The 25,253-nt window shown below is 40.7% G+C and overlaps 1 protein-coding gene across 2 annotated transcripts in view; it reads left to right on the forward strand.

Moving 5' to 3' along the window:
• The window catches only part of LRBA (LPS responsive beige-like anchor protein), a 600,455-nt gene that overhangs the window by 453,837 nt on the left and 121,365 nt on the right, over positions 1-25,253 (forward strand). For both annotated transcript variants that reach the window (XM_056119139.1, XM_056119141.1), the window contains exon 46: positions 19,519-19,671. In XM_056119139.1, the coding sequence (XP_055975114.1) occupies positions 19,519-19,671 (153 nt within the window). The remainder of the gene's footprint in view (positions 1-19,518; positions 19,672-25,253) is intronic.

Below are 25,253 nucleotides of genomic sequence, written 5' to 3' on the forward strand. Positions count from 1 at the left end.
ATAGGTTTTCAAAATAGCATGATGACATTTCTTACACTTAACTCTTTTACTGCAGGGAAATGTCATTTTAACAGTAAAATTCCTATTCTTTGCATAATACTGTTTCTCAATATTACTGAAAAATAGGGTTATTTATATAATATTGAGGAAATATATGCATTCTTTTTAAATTTTAAACAAGAAAGTGACCTTGTTAGATATGACTAAAGCAGTCTTTTAGTCTCTTTATGAATTTTCATTTGAAACTTTTGGGAATCGCTTGTAGTCTTGTGCATCTAATCAGAGATAGTGACATTTCATATCCGACCCTCGCTGATGCTTTATAATTTATATTGTGCCTGAAGAAAACAGTTTAGTTTTCTCAGTAGACGTAGAACTATCCAATAAAAGCATAATGAAAACCACAGTTGCAAGCCACATTTGTCACTTTATTTTGTTGGGGACATACGGGGGTGGGGAGTATATCCAACGGGGCTGGGAACTAGTCCCAGCTCTGAGCTGGGGATTGGAGGGTCACTGGTGGCAGTACTCAAATGACCATATTCTCTCCATCCCCACTTTTGTGATTTTAAATTTTTTGTCATATTTTAAAAAGAAATTTTTTTAATTTATAAAAAGCAAATAGAGCCATGTAAAATTAATTTTAATAACATATTTAATCTGCTATGTTGAAACAGCACAACAGCTGACGAATATAAAATTAATAATTAGGTATTTTACATTGTTTTTCCGGAGGTGGATACTTCAGATCTGTAAAGCATTCTTACTATTTCTAACACAGCTCTATACAGACTAGCCACATTTCAGGTGTTTGGTAGCCACTTGTGGCTAACTGCTGTGTGGGCAGAGCCGACCTGGGGCATCACTCGGGAGGCAGCTACACTCAGCACGCTGCAGTGCAGTTCTGCAGCGGGCAGTGTTACAGAATTAGCCCACGCCAGAGTCTTGCTTCCAGAGTAAGGAATACCTCCATACTCCTTGAACACCAAGGTTCCTGATGGGCATCAACTAAATATGAACTGACAGATAGCAGCAGTAATAGAATTTGGGGACTGAAATAGGAAGTTCTATAATTAAGTTGGAGAATTATGACTGTGATAAATAATATTTTTAAATTCCTAGGAGAATCTGTGTTTCTGGGCCTAACGTTTTACTTAGATTTAGAAACTGAAATGTAAACGAGATTACCCTCATCAACCTGAACCTTTATGACTGAGTTTTAGGGAACAAATCCGACTCCTAAAGTTTCATCAGTACACTAAATAATTACATCTGCATTTCAGGCAACATCTCAGCCTCTCTGCTTAGTTCACTGTTGTTGATTCTCCCCTACCCCCACTCTTTTAGGGCAGTAGACTCATTTCAGGTACCCTTATCTTAACCATCAAGTCTAACCATTAAGTCACTCTTCTTTCTCATTTAGAGAAATGATTAACAATCAGAAATGGGGAAAGAAAGAATTGTAAATGCACCTACCTTTATAATTTGAAGTATTAAAGGAGTCTTAACTGGAGGTTTTGGGGGGAACAAAACTTCTCCAGAAGCTCTGAATTTAGTACTATATTCAACTTCAATTTCAGTCTTATTTATTTCTATGAAGACAAGATGGTTTATGCATATTTTTTTTCTTTTTTCTTTCCCATTCAAATAGTTTGCCTTCTTTGTGTGCTCAATATCCACTGATCTTCACTCCATGATTGATATAGGTAGAAACTCACTTTAGGAAGTGCCCTTATCCTTGTCACAGTTCTATATGATCAGGACAATTATGCTTTTCTTTTTTGTTGTTTTTTTAATTTTTATTAAGACACCATGGGCTGGAGTGATAGCACAGCAGATAGGGCATTTGCCTTGCACACGGCTGACCCAGTCGGCCCAGGTTCGATTCCTCCACCCCTCTCAGAGAGCCTGGCAAGTTACCGAGAGTATCTCACCCGCATGGCAAAGCCTGGCAACCTACCCGTGACGTATTCGATATGCCAAACACAGTAACAACAAATCTCACAATGGAGATGTTACTGGGCCCACTCAAGCAAATCAATGAACAATAGGAGGACAGTGCTACAGTGCGTGCTCCTAAGACACCATAATTTACAGTTATTCATAGTAGAGTTGTTTTAGGCATACCATGTTCCAATACCAAGCCCACCATCAGTGTTCCCCTCCTTCCACAATGTCCCCAGGTTCTCTGCCACCTCCCACTCTTGGCAGGCATATAACAAATTTATTTCATATAGCTTGCTGAAGGCCTGGGTTGGCTTCCTGGCACTGAATGGTCCCTTGAGCAGTGTATGTAGCACCTGCACACCCCAGGGCATGTCCCCACTTTCTCCCTTCCTCCCACACCTCCCCCTCGCCACCAGTGTTTATTCTATGCAACCCTGAATGTTTGGGCCTGCAGAGAGCAGTGAAGATCTTTTTTAGCAGTCTTTAAGATTTAGACTTAAGGAATCTAGAAGTGTTCGTGACATGCTAGGAAGTGGGAGGCAGTAGCAAGACTGAAAGAGAATATTCTGGAACATCAGTGTAAACTCTTTATTTTTCCAAAGTAGTTTTATGGGCTGAAGTGATAGCACAGCGGATAGGGTGTTTGCCTTGCATGCGGCTGACCCAGCCAACCCACATTCGATTCCTCCACCCCTCTTCGAGAGCCCAGTAAGCTACCGAGAGTATCTCGCCTGCTCGGCAAAGCCTGGCAAGCTACCTGTGACGTATTCAATATGCCAAACAGAGTAACAAGTGTCACAATGGAGACATTGCTGAGCCCGAACAAATTGATGAACAATGGGAGGACAGTGACTGGACAGTGACAGTGACAGTTTTATTGAAAGAGAAATGTATTGTGGCCCAGAGAGAACAAGGGGAACAAGGGCTTCTCCGGAGGGGCAGAAGCCTTTGAGTATAAATTCTGAAGCAACCAGGGAGTAAAGAAAACTGGTCACAGTATCAGGAGGAAGTAGTGGAGTCAAGCCCAGATTCTGGTTTTGGGGACTAGGATGGGTCCTGGGGCCTGAAATTCAGGTGTGGCGCACAAGAGGCTGAGCAGGTCTGACCACTTGGCCCTACCCTGTCTGCCCTCACCCCACTCCCCTGCCCCCCAACCAGCCAGAGAGCACACGGCTGCCTGGGTTCTGCTGAGGGTTAGGACGTGAAACCTGGGTAAGTCAGGGCAGGGGCTGGGTGGACACTTCTCTTTCTCGGTGATTCCTTGAGATCTGTTATTCTAGATCTGCTCCGTTATAAGCATTATTCTGTATTTTAATTTCCTATTGGGCTGGAGCAATAGCACAGCGGGTAGGGCGTTTGTCTTGCACGCGGCCGACCCAGGCGACCCAGGTTCGATTCCTCTGCCCCTCTCGCAGAGACTGGCAAGTTACCGAGAGTATTTCACCCAAACAGCAAAGCCTGGCAAGCTCCCCGTGATGTATTTGATATGCCAAACACAGTAACAACAAGTCTCACAAATGGAGACATTACTGGGCCCGCTCAAGCAAATCGATGAACAACGGGAGTACAGTGACAGTGAATATAACCTAAAATAACATATCTTAAAAGTAAAATTAGAGGGGCAAGAGTGATAGTACAGCATGGGGGCACTTGCCTTGCACACAGCTGCCCCGGCTTCCCATATGGTCCCCCAAGCACTGCCAGGAGTGATTCCAGAATGCAGAACCCGGAGTAACCTCTGAGCGTCTGAGCATTGCTGATTGTAACCCACTCACCCCCACCCCCTCCCCAAAAAAGTAAAACTATGATAAAAAGTTTGGCAGAATCCTTGATAGCATTAAATTTGAATTTTGTAAGTGAGCTCTGCACTGTCAAGCTCTAGTTATGATACAGGAATACACAAAATTTATAGCATTGCCTTTAGTGAACTTTGCACTTAAGAAAACAGCAAAAATAAAAATAAAAAAGAATAAACCAATTCTAGTCATTCATTGTAATACTCTGTGTTCTCATCTAGTATCTAAATGAAGGAAAAGGAGAAGAAAGACAAAATACAGGACCTTCCACCTGGGACCTTTTAAACTTGGTTAAGGAGGTTGGACATTATTCTGGGAACAGAAGTATGATTTTGTAAGTCATGAAGCAGTGTAGTGACATAAACTCATCTCATGGTTGTAAGATAACACTGTGTGGGTATTTGAGTATGTATCCCTCTCTTAAAAAGAGAGGAAGTGGTATAACCAGATCTTCCCAGGTGGATCCATCTCTGGCCTGAAAATTCTCCGAATGGGGGTGGGCAGATTGCCTTCCCCTTCTGTCAGGCCCAGGAGCTACTTCACCTGATGTCCTCTCACTTGAAAACATCTCAGCTCCACAGCTTCTCCAAATGTCATAGTACTAGCAACCCAGTAAGAACACAGCAAATTTGATGCAAAAGTTTTGTAGACACCCACCAAGCTCAGTGAGCAAAAGCAGTAATGCAAGACTCAACCAGCACCAGCAAGCTCCGACAGTGACTTCCTTAATACCATTGTGAGATAGAACAGTGATCACAAATGGGCTCTTAGCTGTCTACTCTCTGATAATTGCATCTTTTATCTTGTTGTAATAAGCAACATGAAGTAAATTTTTTGTGTCTGCTAAGGGCTCAGGATTGGGGGGTTAGTAGGACACTGGGGACATCGGTGGAGTTAGTGTTGAAAAACTGAATGCCTGAAACAATTGTTTTATGAACAACTTTGTAAACTATGGTGTTTAAATTTATATACGCACATCATATCTAATGCTAGGAAACTTAAAAATGAGTAGAGGAATGTAGAAGCTGTTAATGTAACGAGGCAAGGAGTGGAGGTTTCTACTCAGCAGGAGCAATGGATCTGAAGAAATATGGATAAGAAAGCAAGGCTGTTAGGAGTTGGTGATTGCATTGTATGGAGTGAAGAAAATGGAAGAGAAATTAAATATGGTGTGTGTGTGTGTGTGTGTGTGTGTGTGTGTGTGTGTGTGTAGAGAACTCAAAAGATACATTTTAGTATAAGGATCTGTTTCCTTACCTTCAGTCACAAAACTTCCTGTGATGAGCAAATTAAGCTCTCCAAACATACCCTCTTAAGTCAGCATTTATTAATTATTTGTTACCTGAAGCACTGGTATTGAGCGCTCAGGTTGAACTGGATAAGAGGAACATAGCAGGACAGAAGACAAATAGCCACTGGTTAAGCACATGCTCTGCTTGCAGGAACCCCAGGTCCAATCCCTGGCAACCAGATGACCGCCTGCACAGCCACACCCCCAGGCACAGAGCCAGGAGTAGCCTCTAAGCACTGCCAGAGCTATGACCCCAAAACGAACACCAGAAGTAAACGTAACTCTTAACATTTCTCTGGATGAGAAACCTCAAAAATGCATTTAAAAAATTTAAATGCATGTTAGAGAATATTAAGTGTTATTCTCTATTATCAAATGTTAATGCTGACGCGGGCAGTAAGTTACGATGACTTAAAGTGATATTTGAGTTGTATCTTACAGGGTGCCAAAGGGAGTCATATAGCTCCCAAATCTGTCTTTATGCACAAACGTTTCTCCTGCTCATGCCCTTTTTGACATCTCCATTTGAATGTTTAAGATGTATCTTAAAACTTAACGTGTTCAAAAGGATTCCTAATCCGTATTCTTCAAACATACTCTTTTCATAGTCTCTGCCTTTTCGTAAATGGTTGTACAGTTGAAAGAGAAGGTGAAGTTCCCCCAACGCTTACCCTTCCCGCCAAGACCCTGTTCCCTCCTGGCCCCTCTTTACCATTTGCCCCTTGCTCTTCCTGGTAGCCTGGAAACACTCAGCATCATCCCAGCAGGGCCTGGGCTTTTCCCTTCCTCTAACCTGAAAATGTCCTCACAGTGTTCCTTTGGATTCATCCCTTTGTCTCTTTCAAATCTTGGCTCCCTTGTCACCTTCTCGATAAGGCCTTCACGCTCCTCTTTGGAAAATGACATCCCTTACTTTCATTTTTCCTCATGTTGCTCTGTCTGACATTACGTATTTTAAAACCATAGCTGGAACAGGGCAGGCACTACAGTCAGTGCTAAATTAATGTTTCAGTGAAATGCTGAAGAGCGAGGTAAAGGATATGAACAAAGCCAGAGAAAATGCGTGGCCCACGGGGTGGGGGGAGGCAGTGGCGGGGGGGTCTCAGGGGTGGGGGTTACTTATTGTTCTGCCGAGTTGGTGTTATGTGCTTGGTGTGTATGAAAAGGAGAAAAGGAAATTGCAAATGGCAGATATGGCCTGATGTCTATAATGTTCTTAAGATATTCAGCTTAAGTCTGTAGGACAGTGTAATGGTTTTTGATTTGCTGTGTATGTGCTCTCTACTACTTGTACACAGCTGACACAGGTTTAATCCCCGGAACCCCATATGTTTCCCCGAGCACCTCCAGGAGTGATCCCTGAGCAGAGAGTCAGGAGTAAGGGAGAACCTCTGGGTGTGGCCCCAGAAAACAAACAAAACATTGCTTTTTAACTTAAAAAATAAAGATGCCAGAAAAAGAGGAGCCAGTGATCAGGCTGGAAGAACAGAGGCAGTTTGAGGAGGCAGGATCGAGACCCAAGTGGGCAGTGCCCCGCCAGGAAGCTGATATCTTAGGAAGGTAGTCTCGAGCCATTCAGCCGGAACTTATAGCTGAGTGACATCTGCTGACCAAGAGTTCTTAATGATTTAATACCCTATATTTTTTCCTATTAAGACAAGTCAGATTCTTACTGTCAGAGCTTTTTCAAAGCAGCTCATGAGGACATCCTGACACACTGTTTTTCTCTTGACTGTTTCACTTTAAAAATTGTCCTGATGATTCATAGTTACCAGTGAGTGTAAAACTGCCTAGTAAAAGTTAGCAGGGTCAGTACTGCCTTGCCCACTCATACAGTCAAGTTCAGTGCCACCAACGCCTAAGAGATGAAGGTTACTTTGTAAAAACTAAGTATCAGTTACATGTAGAGACTTGGTTTAGTTTTAACTGCAAAGATGAATTCTTTCAAGTTTCAAAAATGGGCACGCGCTTGTTAAACAACCATGCAGACTGGAGTTGATCTTGGTACAGTTTTATTTGTGTCTTATGAGATTTGTCCAGCACGAGACCTTTGACTTAGCCTCTCTCCTGTGGAAATCCCAGGGGTCTGTAAGCTGAAGATAAGTTAGGTTTCTGTCCCCCTGTCAGCTTGCCTTCGGCCGTAATACATTCCCTGCGTGCTGATGGCATCAGCATTACAGCCATTTATGAAATCTATTTAGCTAGAGTTATTAGAGCATAATTGCTGGAAATATTCATCTTGATGGATTTGTTTAAAAGACTTAAATCCAAATGATTTGTTTGTTTTTATTTTTATTTTATTTTTATTTCGTTTATTTTCTAACAATTTTTTCATAATTTATTCCTCCTGTTTTAGACATTTTTATAATGTATTTGAGAATTGTTTGAATGCCACAAGCAAAATAAAAATTCCACCTTCACTCATTTCTGGCTTGTGTACTCTTTTTTACTCTTTCTCTTTTTTCTTTATTTCATTTTTGTTCCTCCTTTTTCTTCTTTTTCCTGCCTCTGTCCTTTCTTCCTTCCCATCCTTTCTCCTTTTTCTCCCTCCCCTTCCTTACTTTCCCCCCGTTACATGTATATATTACATTTCGAGGATTTTTTTTACTATTCATTAAAGGTTTGTTCCCATGAACATCATCTCTTCTGTACCTTCACACAGGCACCCTTCCTCTGATAATCACTGTTTTAGTGTCCATTGGAGTTTACTGTTTTCATGTATGCAATATAATTTAGTTCTTATCTGTCTCTGAATTAGTTCATTCCATGATGGCGTCAGGGTCCATCTGTGTTACTGTGTGTTGCAAGATGTCTTTTCTTGTGGTTGAGTAATAATAGTCCCTGATAGAGGTAGGTGTGTGTGTGTGTGTGTGTGTGTGTGTGTGTGTGTGTGTGTGTGTGTCCTCTACTGTTCATTTGCTGATAAGAACCCAGTAGCTTCCGGTATCTTGGCTAATGTAAGTAGTACTCCAACAACCGTGAGAGTGCATGCATCTTTTCAGTATCCTGCCTTCATTTCCTTTGTGCCTATTCTCAGAAGCAGAAATGCTGGGTCATACAAATAGGTCAGAGTAGATCTATTTTAAGGTTTTTGGCTTTCTTTTTTTTAAGGAATTCCAGATTTTTGAGGTTTTTCTGGTAGTGGACAAATCAGTTTATATTCCCACCAACAGTGCAAAAGATTCTTTTCTTTTCTTGCTAGTTTCTCTTTGCCTTTTAATTTCTTAGTGCTCAAGCTGTCTTGCTTCTTTCAAAAATGAAAAACTCACATTTCAATAGAGCTTTGTGTCTGACCATTTTTATTTTCACATATTTTGCACAAGTTGCATTTTGTTCATTTAACCCGCTCACCCCCTTTTGGTTGCCATGCTGAGATCAAACCCAGGGCCTAGTACAGGCAGGGCAAGATGTTCTATTGCCAAGCAACATTCCCTTTAATAACATCTCTTTAACTGATTTTCTCCATGTATCAGTAAGTTAAGTAATGTACCCAGGTAATAATTTCCTTTTTTGTTCTTGGATTTAAAAAAGTAAAAGAAGCTGTGTTTGAAATAATAGACAATTTGCCTTTTTTTTTTTTTGCTCCTTATTTACTGGGTAGAAAAAAATCTTTCTAAAGTATTTAAAAAGATAATGTTGTCTCCCTAATTATAAAACTGCACATTCGTGTCAACTGCAATTTTATTTTTTATTAGTAATACTATCATTTTTTCCCACTGGAATGTAGACTAGGGTGCACAGTGGGCTGGAACGCATGCTTTGCATCAGGGAGAACCAAGTTCAGCTCCCAACACTGTGAGCCCTTCCCACAGCACCACTGAGAGCCACTGGAGTCAGCTCCCGCACCGCCAAGTGTAACACAGATCTGCAAACCCAAAATAACCGCGGACTTGTTTACGAGTGGGTTCACAGACAGTGCTGTTGACTGGCCAAGCGTTCTCACAGCACTGTATTTGTATATGTGTACTCTGCAGCTTGTTTCAAAGAGCACTTAAATTGAGCCTTTGATTTATGCCTTATCTTCTAGCACTTACCTCACATTTTCTTTGCAGTATTAATTTTCTATTATTGCTTTCCATATCGGTTTCCTTGAAGAAAGGAGTTTGGGGACAGCAAAGTGTTCAAATTTGGAAAATAAAAGTGTATTGAAAGCTGGAGAGAACTATAAAATAGTGAGCTTGGAGTACCAAAGAGATAGAACAAGTGTAAAGGTGGCTGACCCCAATTTGATTCCTGGCACTACATCTGGTCCCCTGAGCACAGAGTCAGGAATGGAAGCAGGTGTGGTCCAGATCCCTGCTCTCAGCTTTTATATTTCTCTGCTTATCCTTTATAAAATGAAGCATGTCTGTTAGTAAATACACACACACAGAGACACACACCCACAGACACACACATATATTAGATCTGTCTTAAATAGGATAGTTAGGGGCCAGCCTAAAGTGGGCAAAGCATTTGCCCTACACACAGCCGACTGGGGTTCAACCTCCGGCATCCCATATGGTCCCTCTAGTAATGCCAGGAGTAATTCCTGAATGCAGAGCTAGGAGTAACCCCTGGGCATTGACTGGTGTGACCCAAAAAGCCAAATAAATAGGGTAGTTATTTATTGACAATGATTTATTGTCTAAATACTCTGTAGACATCAGCTTAAAGGTAAGTTTTGTTAATGTTTTTAGAATTACGTAAACTGCTTTTATGAGCAGGTTATCAGCCAGTGGCCTGTTGACTTGAAGAATCAGCCAGTTGAGACTATCCTTTGAAATTTTTCTCACTGTTCCTGTTTTCCGTGCATATACAATTTTGTACTATCTCTTGATTGTTGCTTTGCAGTGGTCATGGTTGTCGAAATGGCCATTTATGAGTAGAGTCAGAAAAATTAAGGGCATTAAGTTGAGCAGAACAAAATTCAAACCTAATTATTCTCTCCACTGTATTAAACTGAGATGGATTGCCTACTATGTCAGGTGTGATCTATTATTTTTTGATTTAATGCATTTGAATGACATGGTATTGGATTTGTCTAGAGGGATTATATATTTTTCTTCTTCAGCATAAAAAATGTTATGTTTCTTTTACTAAAAGAAAAAAAAACCTTGATATGCCATCTACTTAGAATGATGGTAGATACTCTTCAGTGCAGTTGGTTTGATCTCTGATGAACACTGAGGGACTTCCAGTTGTAGGGCCACACCCCATGGTGCTGGGGATAGAGAACCCAGCTCACTCTCTGCACTGGGGCTCACAGTGGTGGGGCTCAAACTCAGGGCCTTCCTCTGATCCAGCCTCTTAAACCACATCCTGGTCCCTGGAACTCAGCTGTCTGAATTGACCTTTGTCCTCCCCTTCTTGCCCCTTTGGGCTACTGGGGTCATGCGCTGAGATTGCACACTGGGTCTTGGGAAGTCACACACTCAGTGGCAGTGGGCCTGCTGCCACAGGCCGGTGGCGCTCTTGCTTGATGCCATGCGGTGCCAGGGATAGGACTTACGGCCTCATGCATGCAGGGCAGCCACTCCTCCCTTGAGCTACATCCCACACTCCAAATCCCGCTTTTACAAAACTGTTCTTTTTCATGTTATCAAAACAAATATGAGAAACTAAAATCCTATAACAGGTAAAACCACTGTTCACTCTTTCTTTTTTCCATTCGGAAATCTTAATTGGAATTCCCCCAAATGTGTCATTTTTTGTTGGAGAAAAGAACGCTTCTGTTCAACATTTTCTGTTGAAGTGTTCATCGAATTAGTCACCTTGCTGTTGTCAGGATTTCAAGCTTGAATGTGGACGCAATTAAAAATTCACCCTGAAAAAAAGGCATTTTTATTTGGATTTTGGTTGCTATGGTTTTCAGGTTGATAATAATGTTTTGGGTGCCCAGGTATTACTGAAGTGATAGTTTCAGTTCAGTGATTGGAGGTGAAGGTAAATCATATAGCCAGTCTGCAGAGCCTAATTCATATCAGTAGGGATCAGACCTCAAGAAAACCACAGCACCAGACTGAGAGTACAGTGGGTCAGGTGCTTGCCTTGCGTGTGACCAGCCTGGTTTCGATCACCAGCACCCCATAGGGTTCCCTGAGCACTACCAGGAGTGATACCTGAGTGCAGTGTCAGGAGTAAGCCCAGATTTTACAAAGATGTTCATGATTGGTTTTCAGTCATACAGTGTTCGACACCCGTCCCTTCACCAGTGGACATTTCCCACCACCCATGTCCCCAATTTCCCCCTCACCTCCCACTCCTCTGTCTGCCTCTACAATGAGTACTTTTCTTCTCTCTCTCTTCCTCTCCCTCCCCTCCCCTCCCCCTCCCCTCCCCTCCCCCCTCCCCTCCCCTCCCCTCCCCTCCTCTCCCCTCCCTTCCCCTTCCCCTTCCCTTCCCTCCCCTCCCCTCCCCTCCCCTCCCCTCCCTTCCCCTTCCCTTCCCCTTCCCTTCCCTCCCCTCCCCTCCCCTCCCCTCTCCTCTCCTCTCCTCTCCTCTCCTCTCCACTCCTCTCCTCACTCTCACTCTCCCTCGCTCTCCTCTCTCTCCTATCCCCCTGCTATGTGTGCCCCAACCAGGCGAGAGCACCTACTTTTTATGTCCAGAGCTCTGGCTTTGCTCCTCAGCACCACGCGGCCATTGACACCCCCCCCCTCCAGTTTCCAGGCATGGAGCTGGGAGTAGCCCCTGAACACCACCAAGTGTGGCCCCCCAGAAAAGAAAAGAAAATCAAAGCATATGTAAGGTCACAACCAATCCTTGTTATTATGCCATGAAAGCCTTGGGACTTGTGATCAAAGCAATGAGTTTATCCTGGAGGGTGGTATAACCCTGGGTTGAACCTTTCAGATTTTCATTTTAGGAAATGATATACTACCTTTTGACCATATTACCTGCCTCTTAGCTCCATCTGCCTGATTCAGTGATAGGAATTAAAATTATTATCAGCAATACAGAAGAAAATGCAAATTGTAAATATCTCTGTCTTCTGTCAGAGTTGTTTACTTATCATTTTATACTGATGTTTTAAAGACATGCTGAACATGTGTTTTTTATCCAGAGCTGAATGTTCTGTTCTGATGAATATAAAACATACTTTGCTCTGTAAATGTCCATCTCAAAGTATTAAAAAGACATAATCTTTGACTTCGTTACTAAATTTCATCTGTCAAAGGAGATTATTTTGAGTTGTAATGTTTGGTAGTATATCAAGGCGCTATTTTTAGTAAGATGACTTTAGAGTCAAAATGAACTCCTATACTAGAATTTGGATGTCACTGTCATCTATAGTAAAATTTAGGCACTCTGTATATAAAGTCACTAATTTTTTTGGTCATTTGTTGGCATATCTCATCTGAATTTAGCATGTTTATTTTATATTCGGAGCATATTAAACTCCCATCAACTATGGTTTATGCAGATTTCTTTATGAGGTTGTTTTATGTAAATATGTAAATATATGTACATAGGTGAAGTGGTTACATATATATGCATATATATGTATATAAAATGTAGTGGGGCAGGTCACACCTGGTGATGCTCAAGAACAAACTCCTGGTCTCATTGGCATCACTTCCAGCAGTGCCCAGGAGACCTTGGGGTGCCAGGACCCAAACCCTAATTGGGGGTTCCCACATGCAGGGCATTCACTCTAGCCCACCAAGCTATCTGCCAGCCTAAGATTTCAGTATAAATATGTGCACAATCCTTAGTTTCTCAATGGTGTCCTTTTTATTAAACGTAGATAATACGTATAATAGAAAATTACTAACTTATGTCTCTCGAGCTTTCCAGGGCCCGAGCCCACCAACCAAGGTCTCACCCCTTGTGGGCATCTTCTCCCAGGTGGTGTCAGTCTCTGAAGCAATTCAGCAGATTTTCCCTGATCATTGGAAACAAATAATGTATATTTTTTATGATCTGTAGTTTTTCTCAAAGTACTATTTTTATCAAAGCTCTTGGCATCTCTGCTTATTTATCTTGGAAGTTAATTTTTGATTTTTATTGTAGTTTAAATAACCACGTTACAGTACTGTTAGGGTTTTTGGTTTTGACATCCAAAGTTACTGCAACTTCACCACTACTGCCTTTATTTCATTTCTGGTTTGGCTCTTCCCCCAACCTGTGTCTTCTCAATATTCTCTTATGTTTGAATTTAAATATCGTTTAAAAATTATCCGTTCAACAGATTTTTAGTGGATGGCTGCTGTATGCCACACATGTGTCTAGGCAGTGGAGTGTAATACTGAACGAGACATGTCAGTTTAGAAGAGGAACATATAAGCTATTTAACATGTATTATTTTAGGAGGTTATAGAGTATTATTTTCTTCTCCCTAAAGATTCTTCTGACCACCCCATCTTGTAGATATCATTTTCTCTTGATTATTTGAAAGGATTTTTGTTTCTGCCTAGTGGAGATATCCACTGAATAAAGGTATCAATTAAAATTTAAAATGTACCAAGTAAATTTCTAACAAACAAATGAGTTATTTAAACTTATTTAGTAATTTATATCTGTGATCTAAATAGGAAAAATAGTCTCTACTCTTCATATCTCAAATCTTTATCTCTAAAGAGTAAAAAAAGAATAAACTTTTTTCATAATAATGTTATATCACCCTTTGGAAGGTATCTACCTAAGCCTTAAATCAAATAATTAAGTGAAGAGCCTCGTGTGTGTTTCATTCTTATTATTTATTATTTATAAGTAATACACCGTAATTGAAACCCAAGCACAAAAATTTGTAAGTCTACAACTGTAACTCATGGTGTTTCACTAATAAAAATTAAAAAAAAAAACAGGATCCTCCTTTCCCCACCTCTGAACTAGAAGAGAGAGAGAACAAGGGTGAATACCCTGCCACAGAGGCAGGATGGGACGGGGGGGGGGGGCGATGAGAGTGGGGGGGGGAATGCTGGGACCCATGGGGATGGATGACGGGCACTGGTGGAGGGATGGGCACTTGATCATTGTATAACTGAGACCCAAGCACAAAATTTGTAAGCCTATAACTGTACCTCATGGTTTTTCACTAATAAAAAAAGAAAAAAAAATGAACTAGAATCCATGCTACGCAGTACCTAGAAAATCAGCCTATGCATCTCCAATCCATCTTAGTCACATTATCATTATCTCAGACACCTGGTCTCTTGGATGCTGGTATAATCTTAGGATTATCCAAGCTTGGGTAAAGAAATACAGATGCCAAAAGCCCTGGTGCCAAGGGACTTGCTTCCCCAAGTGAACCACTGTAAGGTTGCTAAGTAAGGTTGTGTATATTGTTCTCTGTGTAGGGAAGACTAGGAGCGGAGATCCAGTCTGCACTCCACTTACCAGCTGAGCTCCCAGTCAGCCCTAAGCGTTGTCTTTCCTCACTCAGGCAAAGACAGTACATAGAAAGTAGGAACAGTGACTCTGCGGGCCTTCCCAGGGTCCAGCTGCTTCTTTCTCTCCTCCGTCCCCTTCCTTCCTTGGCTTTTGTTTCTGGGGTGGGAGGGAAATTGGGTGCTGGAAAATAACACTGGTGGAAGGATGAGTGTTGGAACATTGTATGACTGAAACACAATCATGAACAACTTTGTAATGCTCTATCTCACGGTGATTCAATAAAAATTTTAAAAAATTATAGAATCTTAAAAAATGATGAACTTTCAAGGGTGCTAGTTCTGGTACCTTACAAGATCCATTCTGTTTGCCTCATATGTTCTCTCACACAGAAAAAGAGACTGTGTTCAAAACACCCCTCAGCTCAGCACTCTGCAAAAGTTCTGGGTGTGCCTGGTCTATTTTTTTAATTTAATTTTTATGTAGTTGTTCACAATAATTGATTACATTCAATATTTCAATACCAATCCCACCACCGTTAGATCTTCCCACCACCATTATTTTGAATTTTCCTACCACCATTCAAGCCTGCCCCATGTGTACGAATTCAGGGTTGGAAGTAAAAAAAGTGGAGCAAATCACAAATATATTTCAAGTGAACTATTAATTTTTTAAATAGTTTGAATTTTAAAATATTTTTAAATGTCCATTTAGTGAATTTTACATGGTTATCTTTTTAAGGATACTGCAAATGAAATGCTTCATAACTAAATGAAAATTGATGGGTCATTATCCCCTTCTCAGCTTGATTAAAATACTATGATTAAAACTTGAACCTCATCTTGTAAGACTTTAAAGTTTGAAATTGTTGTCTTCATGGCTTAGTTAAATTGGTTATTTAGGGCTGGAGTGATAGTATAGCAGGTAGGGCACATGCCACTGACCTTGGGTCAGTCCCTGGCACCATGTGTGACACCCAACCCCAGCCGGGAGTGACCCCTGAATGCAGAGCCAAGGGTCAGCCTGAGCACTGCTAGGTGTGCCCCCCAAAACTCACCAAAAAATGGTCAGTTATATTTTTGCTCTTATTTCCAGCTAAACAAATACATGTTTAGTATAAACTTTCAATATTAGAGCAACAAAATAGCTTAAGTTAATAATATATTTGTTTAAAGTAGACCATAAAAATTGTTTGATTAACTTAAACCTTTTAAAAGGAGCCAATGAAGAGCATTTCTGTTGGTCACTGGAGCGATAGCACAGCGGGTAGGGTGTTTGCCTTGCACGCAGCCAACATGGCCGACCCGAGTTCGATTCCTCCACCCCTCTCAGAGAGCCCGGCAAGCTACCGAGAGTATCTCGCCCGCAGGGCAGAGCACGGCAAGCTACCCGTGATGTATTCGATATGCCAAACACAGTAACAACAAAGTCTCCAATGGAGACATTACTGGGCCCGCTCGAGCAAATCAATGAACAAAGGGAGGACAGTGACAGTGACAGTGATGCTGCCCAAACCCGTGTGCTGTTTGTGCCCACGTGGCTTGAACACGTGGTGCCTGAGCACATGTGTCGCCGCATCTCTCCCCTCTTGAGATGTGTACTTTTATGCTTCCCTATCTAATGCTGGGGTGAGTGTAGGGGCTCTCTGACCTTGGAGAAGCCCACGTTCTCTCTTGAGCACATTACTTTGGCTCTCTTGCTCTCCACTCTCTCACTTTCTCTTCCTCCTTCCCTTCAAAAAGCCCTCCAAATAAAATCTGTTTTACTTCAGAAAAAAAAAATTCAATCATAAGGAGCCGGAAAGATAATGCAGAAGGTAGAACACTTGCCTTGCAGGCAGCTGACCTGGGTTCCATATCCTGGAACCCTGAGCCCCACAGGGGAGATCCCTGAGCTCAGAGGCAGGAATAAGCCCTGAGCACTGCAGGATGTGGTCCCCAAACTCCCTCTAAGCTTCTCCTGCTCCCCACCTCCACCAAAAGATAAATAAAGGAAAGAAGAAGGAAGCAGGGGGTGGGAAGGAAAAGTCAATTTCAATTTCCCTCAATTTGTAATTATTTCAAATTGAGGGAGATTGCTAGAGAAGGTGCGTCATGACAGAAAAAAGCTGTGCAAAGTTTTCTAATCCTGAGAACCCTGGATGGGGGTGAGGGCAGGAAGGTATTAATTGAAATTAATAAAGCCAAATTCTGCTTTACCGTAAGGAGGGTATGGTCCTCCCTCCTTTTGTACAAGATCTTGAAGATCTTGGAGTAGTAACATTCCTCTTATGTAACATGAAATAAGACATTTTGGTAACTTCTCAAAGTGAAATATATTGAATGTACAACCAGCAGACTAATAAGGTTATCAATTGCTTTATTCCCAGTTGGGTAAATAATATTACAGCATAAAATTCTTTCCTGTCCAGTTGATGATACTAAGTAATAAATACTACCAGACCCAGTAAGATAGTACAGCAGGCAAGGAACCTTGCATGCTGCTGACCCAGTTTGATCCCTGGCACTACATAATGGTCCTCCAAACCCACCAGGAGAGATCCCTGAGCACGGAGCCAGGAGTATGCCCAGAGCGCCAACAGGTGTGGCCCCAAAGGTAAAGGTAAAGGTAAAGGCCCTCCCGTTGTTCGTCGATTTGCTCCAGCGGGCCCAGTAACGTCTCCATTGGAGACTTTGTTGTTACTGTGTCTGGCATATCGAATACGTCACGGGGAGCTTGCCAGGCCCTGCCGTGCGGGCGAGATACTCTCGGTAGCTTGCCGGGCTCTCCGAGAGGGGCGGAGGAATCGAACTCGGGTCGGCCATGTTGACTGCGTGTAAGGCAAATGCCCTACCGCTGTGCTATCGCTCCAGCTAGTTATTATATGTACATAGTACATATATATAATATGATTTTAGGATGGCCAGTTCTTATAATGAAATAATGGATATTTTTGTTTATTTTTTTAAAAATCACTTTATAAATGATTATAGTCATTTATAATCATTTATAACTTTTATTTTAAATTTTAGCTCTGAGAAGTAGGGTAGATAGCTCAAAAGGCTAAAGCATATGCCTGGCAAATACAGGACCCAAATTCAATCCCCTGCACTGCACGACTTCCTGAGCACCCTGGGAGCCCTTAAGAAATAATAAAATAAGATGTTTAGCAGGTGTTTATCATACTAGTAGGACTCATGTTTATTCGGTGATTAGGACACAGCCTTTAGAGTAAACCAAGTTTAATCAAAATACCAAATTGATCATAAATCAGCTGTATAACCTTCAGAAAATTCTTCTAAGCCTTGGTGCCTTTTATTTGTTTCTGGGCTGTGCTCAGTGCTTACTTCGGACTCCGCTTAGGAATCACTCCTGGATGTGCTCAGGGGACCATATGGAAGCTGGGGGAAACCTGCGTTTTTCTCATGCAAGGCAGGTGCCTTACCTGCTGTACTGTCTCTTCAGCTCCTGTTCATTTTTTTTTTTTAATTTTGATTTTTATTAGTGAAACACCATGAGGTACAGTTGTGGACTTACAAATTTTTGTGCTTGGGTTTCAGTTACACAGTGATCGAGTACCCATCCCTCCACCAGTGCCCATTCTTCACCACCACTGATCCCAGTATCCCTCCCACCCTACCCCCCCAGACCCCCCATCCCACCCTGCCTCTGTGGCAGGGCATTCCCCCTTGTTCTCTCTCTCCTTTTGGCCGTGATTTGCCTCTTTTGCTCCTGTCCATTTTTAAATGGGAGCCTCTTCTCTCCATCTCTGCTGGCATTTAGGGCCCCAGGGGACACTTTTGCTGACAAAAGGCCTGCTGGAGGCCAGAGCTTGAGTCACTTGTTTCCACTCCTGGTCTTGCAGTATGGGTGCAAGGGATCAGATGCAAGGCCTTCATGAACATAAAGTGTGTACTCTACCCCTGTGTGGGGATTCCCTGCTCCCTTAGTTCAATTTTTAAATGGAGTTGACCTTACCTTCTAAAGCTATTGAGGAAATTCAATTCTGTTTATTTTTAGCATCTGACTCATCTGAAATAAATGTTAGTTTATACAGATTGAATTAACTTCTTATTGCATGAGTGTACTTATATTTTCCTCTTTTGTTAGTCTGATACTGCATCATTTTTAAACATGAGGAATTGTTTTGTATAAAAACTACCATTTTACTGGGGTTGTCAACAAAAATCGTATTTTTTTTTCATTTACTCAGTAACAAAACTTTTTTTAAGCTTAACGATCAGGTAGTTGTCAGGCATTTGGGAGCTAAGCTCATTTCTGCTCTCTTAGTTAATTATTATAATTGTCAACAATGGATGTACAATTTAAAGTCAGCAACATTTCACATGGATGATGAGGTGATAATAGCTTAATTCTTGCTGGATCTTTTTTCCCTTTGCTCTGGTGAGTTCATACTGACCTTGTCCAGAATCTGATGACCTCCCTATTTTACTCAACTGTTTAGAAAGCCAGCCTGCTGTAGCTGGCCCTGAGGGGGTATCTGAAAGACCACTGAGCCAGTGACCCGTGTCAAGGCTGGATTTCAAGTCTGATCCACAGACTGAAATAGTTATACGTGGGTTTATTGTACACAGAAGCCTCGCTAGCTGCATTTCTCTGTTTATTAAATATCCTGTTAAAGTATATTTAAATGTTTTTTTAAAAAAGCTACCTATGTTAGCTCATCTTGTAGATTAATTATAAATTTTTATTTTTTATCAGAATTTGTAACTTTATGCTTGAATGGTTTGAAAGGGGGAGAATATTTGGTTAAACTGTGCCTAAGTTAACAACTCTTTGGTCGGTGAAAGAACCAAAAATAGTGGCATTTTAATACTTATAGAGACATTTTATGTCCAGTATTTCATTTTCCTCAGTTAAACAACCTGATTTAAACTATAACTGTACACAGTTATAGTTTATTTCATGCCAAGCTCAAATGTTGGTATTTGAGGTTATGTGACTTTTCATATGAAAAAAAGCATACAGCCACTCTAGAGGATAATATTTTAATTTTGTTTGATGCGACTTGTCTACTTTGCTAGAAATTTTGTGATGCAGTTCTAATATGCAAAGAAAATAATCTATGCTAATTTTCTGTTCTGTGCAGTAGGAAATGATTGGACTCGTTTATGAGTAACTGGTTATAAATTATTATAAATTTATAACTTGGTGTCTTTTATTTTTATGTAGGAGTTGATCCCTGAATTTTATTATCTCCCTGAGATGTTTGTCAACTTCAATAATTACAATCTTGGAGTGATGGATGATGGGACAGTGGTATCTGATGTTGAACTTCCTCCTTGGGCCAAAACCTCAGAAGAATTTGTTCGCATAAACAGACTGGTAAGATAGTCATCATCTACTCTGTCAAAAGTCCTTTCTCAAAGTATCTTTCATGTATTGATAGGGTCATTAACCCTTGATTTTCTGGCCAAAACTGTGATTTTGGGAAAACTCAAAGTGGCCCCATGGCTCCTGAGTTACCCAGGAAGCTGTGTGCAGTTTTATTGACCTAACAGTACAGTGTTGTCTTTTATTCTCTTCTGCTGAATTCAGGTACTTCCATTTGCACCTGATCGCTAAGAATTAATTATAAGCAAAAGTGAAAAGTAAAACTAGAGTTCTGTGCTTTTTTTCAACTTGGATTTTGTGTATAAGGGAAAGAAATATTATTCTCTATTCCTGCGTGGAAGGTCATTGAACTTCTGTAATGGAAACAAAATCTCAAATCATATATCTTCTGTCTTTTGGAATAAGCCTTTATGTAATATTTGGAATATGGAAGCTTAAAAGCACAGTTTTTTTCCTGTGCTCACTCGTAACAACCCTTCAGAATCTTCTTCAGTGGACTCTCGTGCTCTGAAGTAGATGTCAGACATCCAAGCTGACTGCTGACTGTCGCTCTGTAATTCTCCTCCAGGGACACTAGCAAATTAGTGGAAAATACAGAAGTTCCAGCAATGTTTTGACAATTAGGCATGTTCAATGCTAGCCCATCCTGCAGCTTTTTAAAATCTCTCAGTAATTATCTTTTTAAAACATTGTTTTGGGGGCATAATTTCCATACATAAAATTCATCTTTCTTAAAAGTGTACAATTCAGTGAGTCTTCGTAAATTTATACTATTCTATAACCATTACCACTAACTTTAGGCAATTTACTAGGACTTCCAGTAGCTTCCTGTTTGTAGAAGTCTCTGCTGCCCTTCCTAGCCCTCCCAGGAAACCCCAGAATCATCTCTAGTGTTCGGTTGGTTTGTCTGTCTGCCGTGGCAGGGATCCAGTCCTCGGAGGCACATCCCAGGTCTAGTTTGTGTCCTTTTGGATTCTTTCACTAATTCTTCCCTTAGTTGTGATGTTTCTGAGATCCTTCCTTGTTGTTTCAGATATTTACAGCTAACTTCTTGGTATCGCTGCATAATAACTTGTTACTTAAGGAGAACACATTTTGTTTGTTTACCAGCTAATGAACTGGTGTCCACCAGCTAATAAATTTGGGTTTTCTCTAATATTTATGTGTGGCACCTGATGGGCATCTGTTTTCATTTCTCCTGGATGGATTCTTGGCTGTTTAATTGCTCAGTCAGTAAAGAATATTTTTACTGTACCATTTTGAGTTCTTACAACAATATATGAGGTTTCAGTTTTTCCATTCCCATGTCAAGACTTAGTATTGTCAGTATTTTTTTAAGTTATTCTACTTGGCTTCTCATTTTCACTTTAATTTTCCTAATGATCGCTGATGTTGTCCAATTTTTCACAGACTTTAATAAGTAATTCAGTTATTTGTCTTTGTGTTATTCAATTACAAATTGAAAGCTTATCCTGAAAGTTTATCCAACATATATTTCACAACTATTTTTCTCCTGCATGTGATTTTGCCTTTGATTTTTTTAAATTTCATTTTACTTTTGTTTGGGGGACACACCTGACAGTGCTCAGGGCTTAGTCCTGGATCTGTACTTGGGGATCCTTCCTGGCAGACAGATATGGGGGACCATATGTGGGCTGGGGATCGGGTGGGGGTACAAGGCAAGCACCTTACTGCTGTCCTATCTCTCCAGATCCTGGGACTATATTTTTAAGTAAAAAAGTTAAAACCATGTTCTAATTATTTTATCATTGAAATGCTTTAGCTTACATAGGCCTGAAGGGAATCAACCATCTGTTACTGATCACCATATTTAGTATTCTTAGAATTGCAGCGGAGTTTGTTCATATGAGTGCTTTACTGTGAGGGGCATCAGAACATTTGGATACATATTTTCAGTAATATTTTGGCAATTAGGTACATTTATTCTATAAATTGAAGTGAGCCATTATCCTAACAGTCACACTTATCTCAGTTTCCCCTCCTGAAGAGCGGGTCTGTTAGGGGCAGGCTTCCCAGGGGCACCAAGTAAAAGCAGGTGACAGCACCAAAGGCTCTCACATCTGGTTTTGCCTGCCTGAGTTCTAAACTTCAGTGTCAGTGTAAAATCACTGTCACTGTCACTGTCCTCCCGTTGTTCATCAATTTGCTCGAGCGGGCCCAGTAACATTGTGAGACTTGTTACTATGTTTGACATATCGAATACGTCACGGGTAGCTTGCCGGGCTTTTGCCATGAGGGTGAGATACTCTGGGTAGCTTGCCGGGCTCTCCTAGCAGGGCAGAGGAATCGAACTCGGGTTGGCTATGTCAGCCGCATGCAAAGCAAATGCCCTACCCGCTGTGCTATAGCTCCAGCCCATGTAAAAACACAGTATATACAAAATAGTCTTTTACAGGGGATTGAAGATACGGTGGGTAAAGCTCTTGCCTTGAATGCAGCCAATCTAGATTCAATTCCCACCCTCCCATGTGGTCCCCTAAGCACCACCAGGAGAAACTCTTGACTGTAGAACTAGAAGTGGCCCCTGAGCATTGCCAGGTGTGGTCTAACAAACCAAAAATACAATAAACTTTCATAGTATTTTCTGGACACCTATTATAATTTATTGGTAGGCTTATTGAACATTTGTGCCAATGATTCTTCTTCCTAGAAATCTTACAGATGTCTCAGTTTGCCATCTCAACAAAGCTATACAAAAATCCACTATAAGTGAATTTACAATTAAGAACGGGACTTGGTTTTATTTACCTGTGTTTTTACAAAAAATTTAACAACTCATTCATTCTTTTAAAAAACTATTTGGTATACCCTGTGATGAAGAATGCTTTCCTACAGCCTAGTTCGTGTTGACTGATTTATAATTTCCTGATAACTTTCTAAAAATGACTAAATTTTAATACAGCATTTGTGTGTACATTTAGCATATTATCACGTAGGTTTTTCTTCCTCTCCTCTTTTTTGGTAAACCATTCAAGTCCATGGATTTTATGCAATGATTGTAGCTCATGAAATGCATACTACTTTGATCTGTGACCTTTTTGTGGTGCTAATCGGGTTCCTGATATCATTATACCTTACTCATTAATCATATTTCCTGCAGCCCGTCAGGCAGCCAGACAGCACAAGTCCCTGCTTCCAGCCCTCTGTTGGCAGGTTTCTGCTTTTCCAGATTATTACAGACGATATTTTTGGCTTCCCATAGCCAGAGCTACATCAAGCTGTGTGTTACAATTAAAGTCAGATGGTCCTCAGGTTGAACAGGGAGATAGTGTTGCAGCTGTCTCTTTCCCTGGAACAAACCAGCACCAAGAACAGATGATCTATAGGACAGTGAATAATAATAGATTGTACAGTACTCCAGTGGTAGCAGGGACCACAGAATTCATTAACTGACACACTCATTCTAAGATACCTAACTTATTTTTTCTAAGTGTTTTATTCTGCAAATATTAATTCAGAGTGGTAGGGTGTATTTAGAACATGATTTTGGTAGCGGGTCAGTTATGTTACATTTGTTTTTTGTGTTAAAGCACCATAACTATTTGTCTTCGGAACTTTGAATCTTGTTTGAATCTTCAGAGCTTTCTATAAGCAAACATTTCCTACATGTAGGTTGGTTAGTTGAAGTGCTAATGCATAGAAGATAAAATGATGTGTATTTTAGAAGGAAAACCCACCTAAGTAGGATTCGTCTTAGGTAAATAAATTATATTTTCTTTGTTCCTTACAGTTGGCATCAGGATAAAACCAAAGCATTTGTAACTACATCCCACAGATTGGTCTGTGTTATTTAATGTCACTGAGGCCATTTTTATTCCAAATACTGCTTTCAAAATATTAATGATAAACAGACTTCCAAATAATATACAAGAGTTTGCATTCAGACTGCTCATCTCTTAACGATCAGTGTTAATTAAGAACTTCAATTTTATTGTTTCATATTAGCCATAAGTTGAATAAGTGACAAAAAAAAACCCTACTTAGCAGTAATGATTGGCCTACTTGGAAAAGTTGGTGAAGTGGAACTTTTTTTAATCTGAAGAATGTACTATGTCTTCAAATTATGATGAGAACAACCCATTCGATTGGCACGTAGTTAGTTTCGAAGTCCCTCTATAGGGCAGTGTTAAATAGTGAGGCAGCTACTTCCTTTTCCATAACTCAGAGAAGTGGCCTGACTAGAATAGAGGGGGGTCCTGTTGATGAGTGTCCTGAGGTTGCCCTTAGAAGCATGTTGACTTTTCATGTCTCTTCTAGAGCTTTCTTCTATTTTTTTTTATTGAATCAATGCAATATATAGTTAAAAAGTTGTTCATGATTGAGTTTCTGTCTTTTTGTGTTCCAGCTTTTCTGATTTGCTCTTTTAATTTAATTTTTGTATTTTTAAATTTTAATTAAGTACTTAATAATGGTGATATGAATAATCACTTTCTGAGAAAAAGCTAGAGAAATAAAATGACTGTTTTCTCCTTTCCAGACAGTATTCAAATTAGAAGTAATTCATTAGTATTGTGAGATAAAAATTTAAATTTTGTATTTTGTTTATTCACTAGCTTTGTTGTTTTCCTATCTGTGGCTAAAATTTAAGTACATTTTAAGCAAAGCCTCATAAACTTCTGTCTCTGAGTGAATAAGGTCAGTCTTTTCTAACTTCTCCTCTGAGTGAAAAATGACAGTTCTCAGGTGCTGATAACACAGCAGAGACTAAGAATATCAGCTCCCTCATGAAAAGGTACTATCTGTATATCTAGCAAGGTTTTATACAGCTATTTTTGCAGTGGTATAGCTATTTGATTATTCTAATGGCATGTTATTCTGTTCTAAATTACAGCATTCAGAAGCACTATAGGGTTGAGAGGACCAATTGAGATTTGAAAAGGGTTAGTTTTGTTGTTGGTTTGTTTTCTTTTTTTTTTTTCAGTTTTATTCACATCCTTGCTTCCATTTTTTGAGAGAACTGAAATTTTATTTTTTCTAATTTCTTAAGCTCTCTGACCTGGCAACATTTTTTCTGTGAGTGTAGGGAATAGAAACACAAGAATTTTAACATTCACTTTTCATACCGTTCCTTTTCCAATTGCTTTCTGTTTTCTGCATTGATAATGATAAGGGCAAGGATGTAAGTAGCCCTGATGGTTGCAGCTGTTATTAGTATTGTCAGCTATGGACATATTCTTCCCTCTCCCTCCCAGGCCCCTACTGTGGCCACTCTAAATCCTTAGGGAGTTTGGACAGATTCGTATGAAGTTTTGTTATGGTGCAGTTGGCTGGAAGAGCTAGCTTCTTGGGAATGGGGAATAAAGTAGCCTGCCAACCACCAGGAGCCTCAGAGCCCATTATTCATAGCTCACTAGCAGTCAGTGGCGGCCTCTGTTCAGGACAGGACCGTGGGGCCAGAAGGACAGTACAGAGCTTAAGGCTCTTGCCTTGCACCCTGCTGCAGCCACAAAGCTGGTTCAGATGCCACCGCCACCCGCCCGCAGCAGCCCCTCCCCTGGTGGCAACTGCCTGCCTGCTCCCTTGGCCAGAGCGTCTTCTGTAGCAGCTTCCCA

This window comes from Sorex fumeus, unplaced genomic scaffold (genome assembly GCF_029834395.1).
Source record: "Sorex fumeus unplaced genomic scaffold, SorFum_2.1 ptg000039l, whole genome shotgun sequence".
Classification (NCBI taxonomy): Eukaryota; Metazoa; Chordata; class Mammalia; order Eulipotyphla; family Soricidae; genus Sorex; species Sorex fumeus.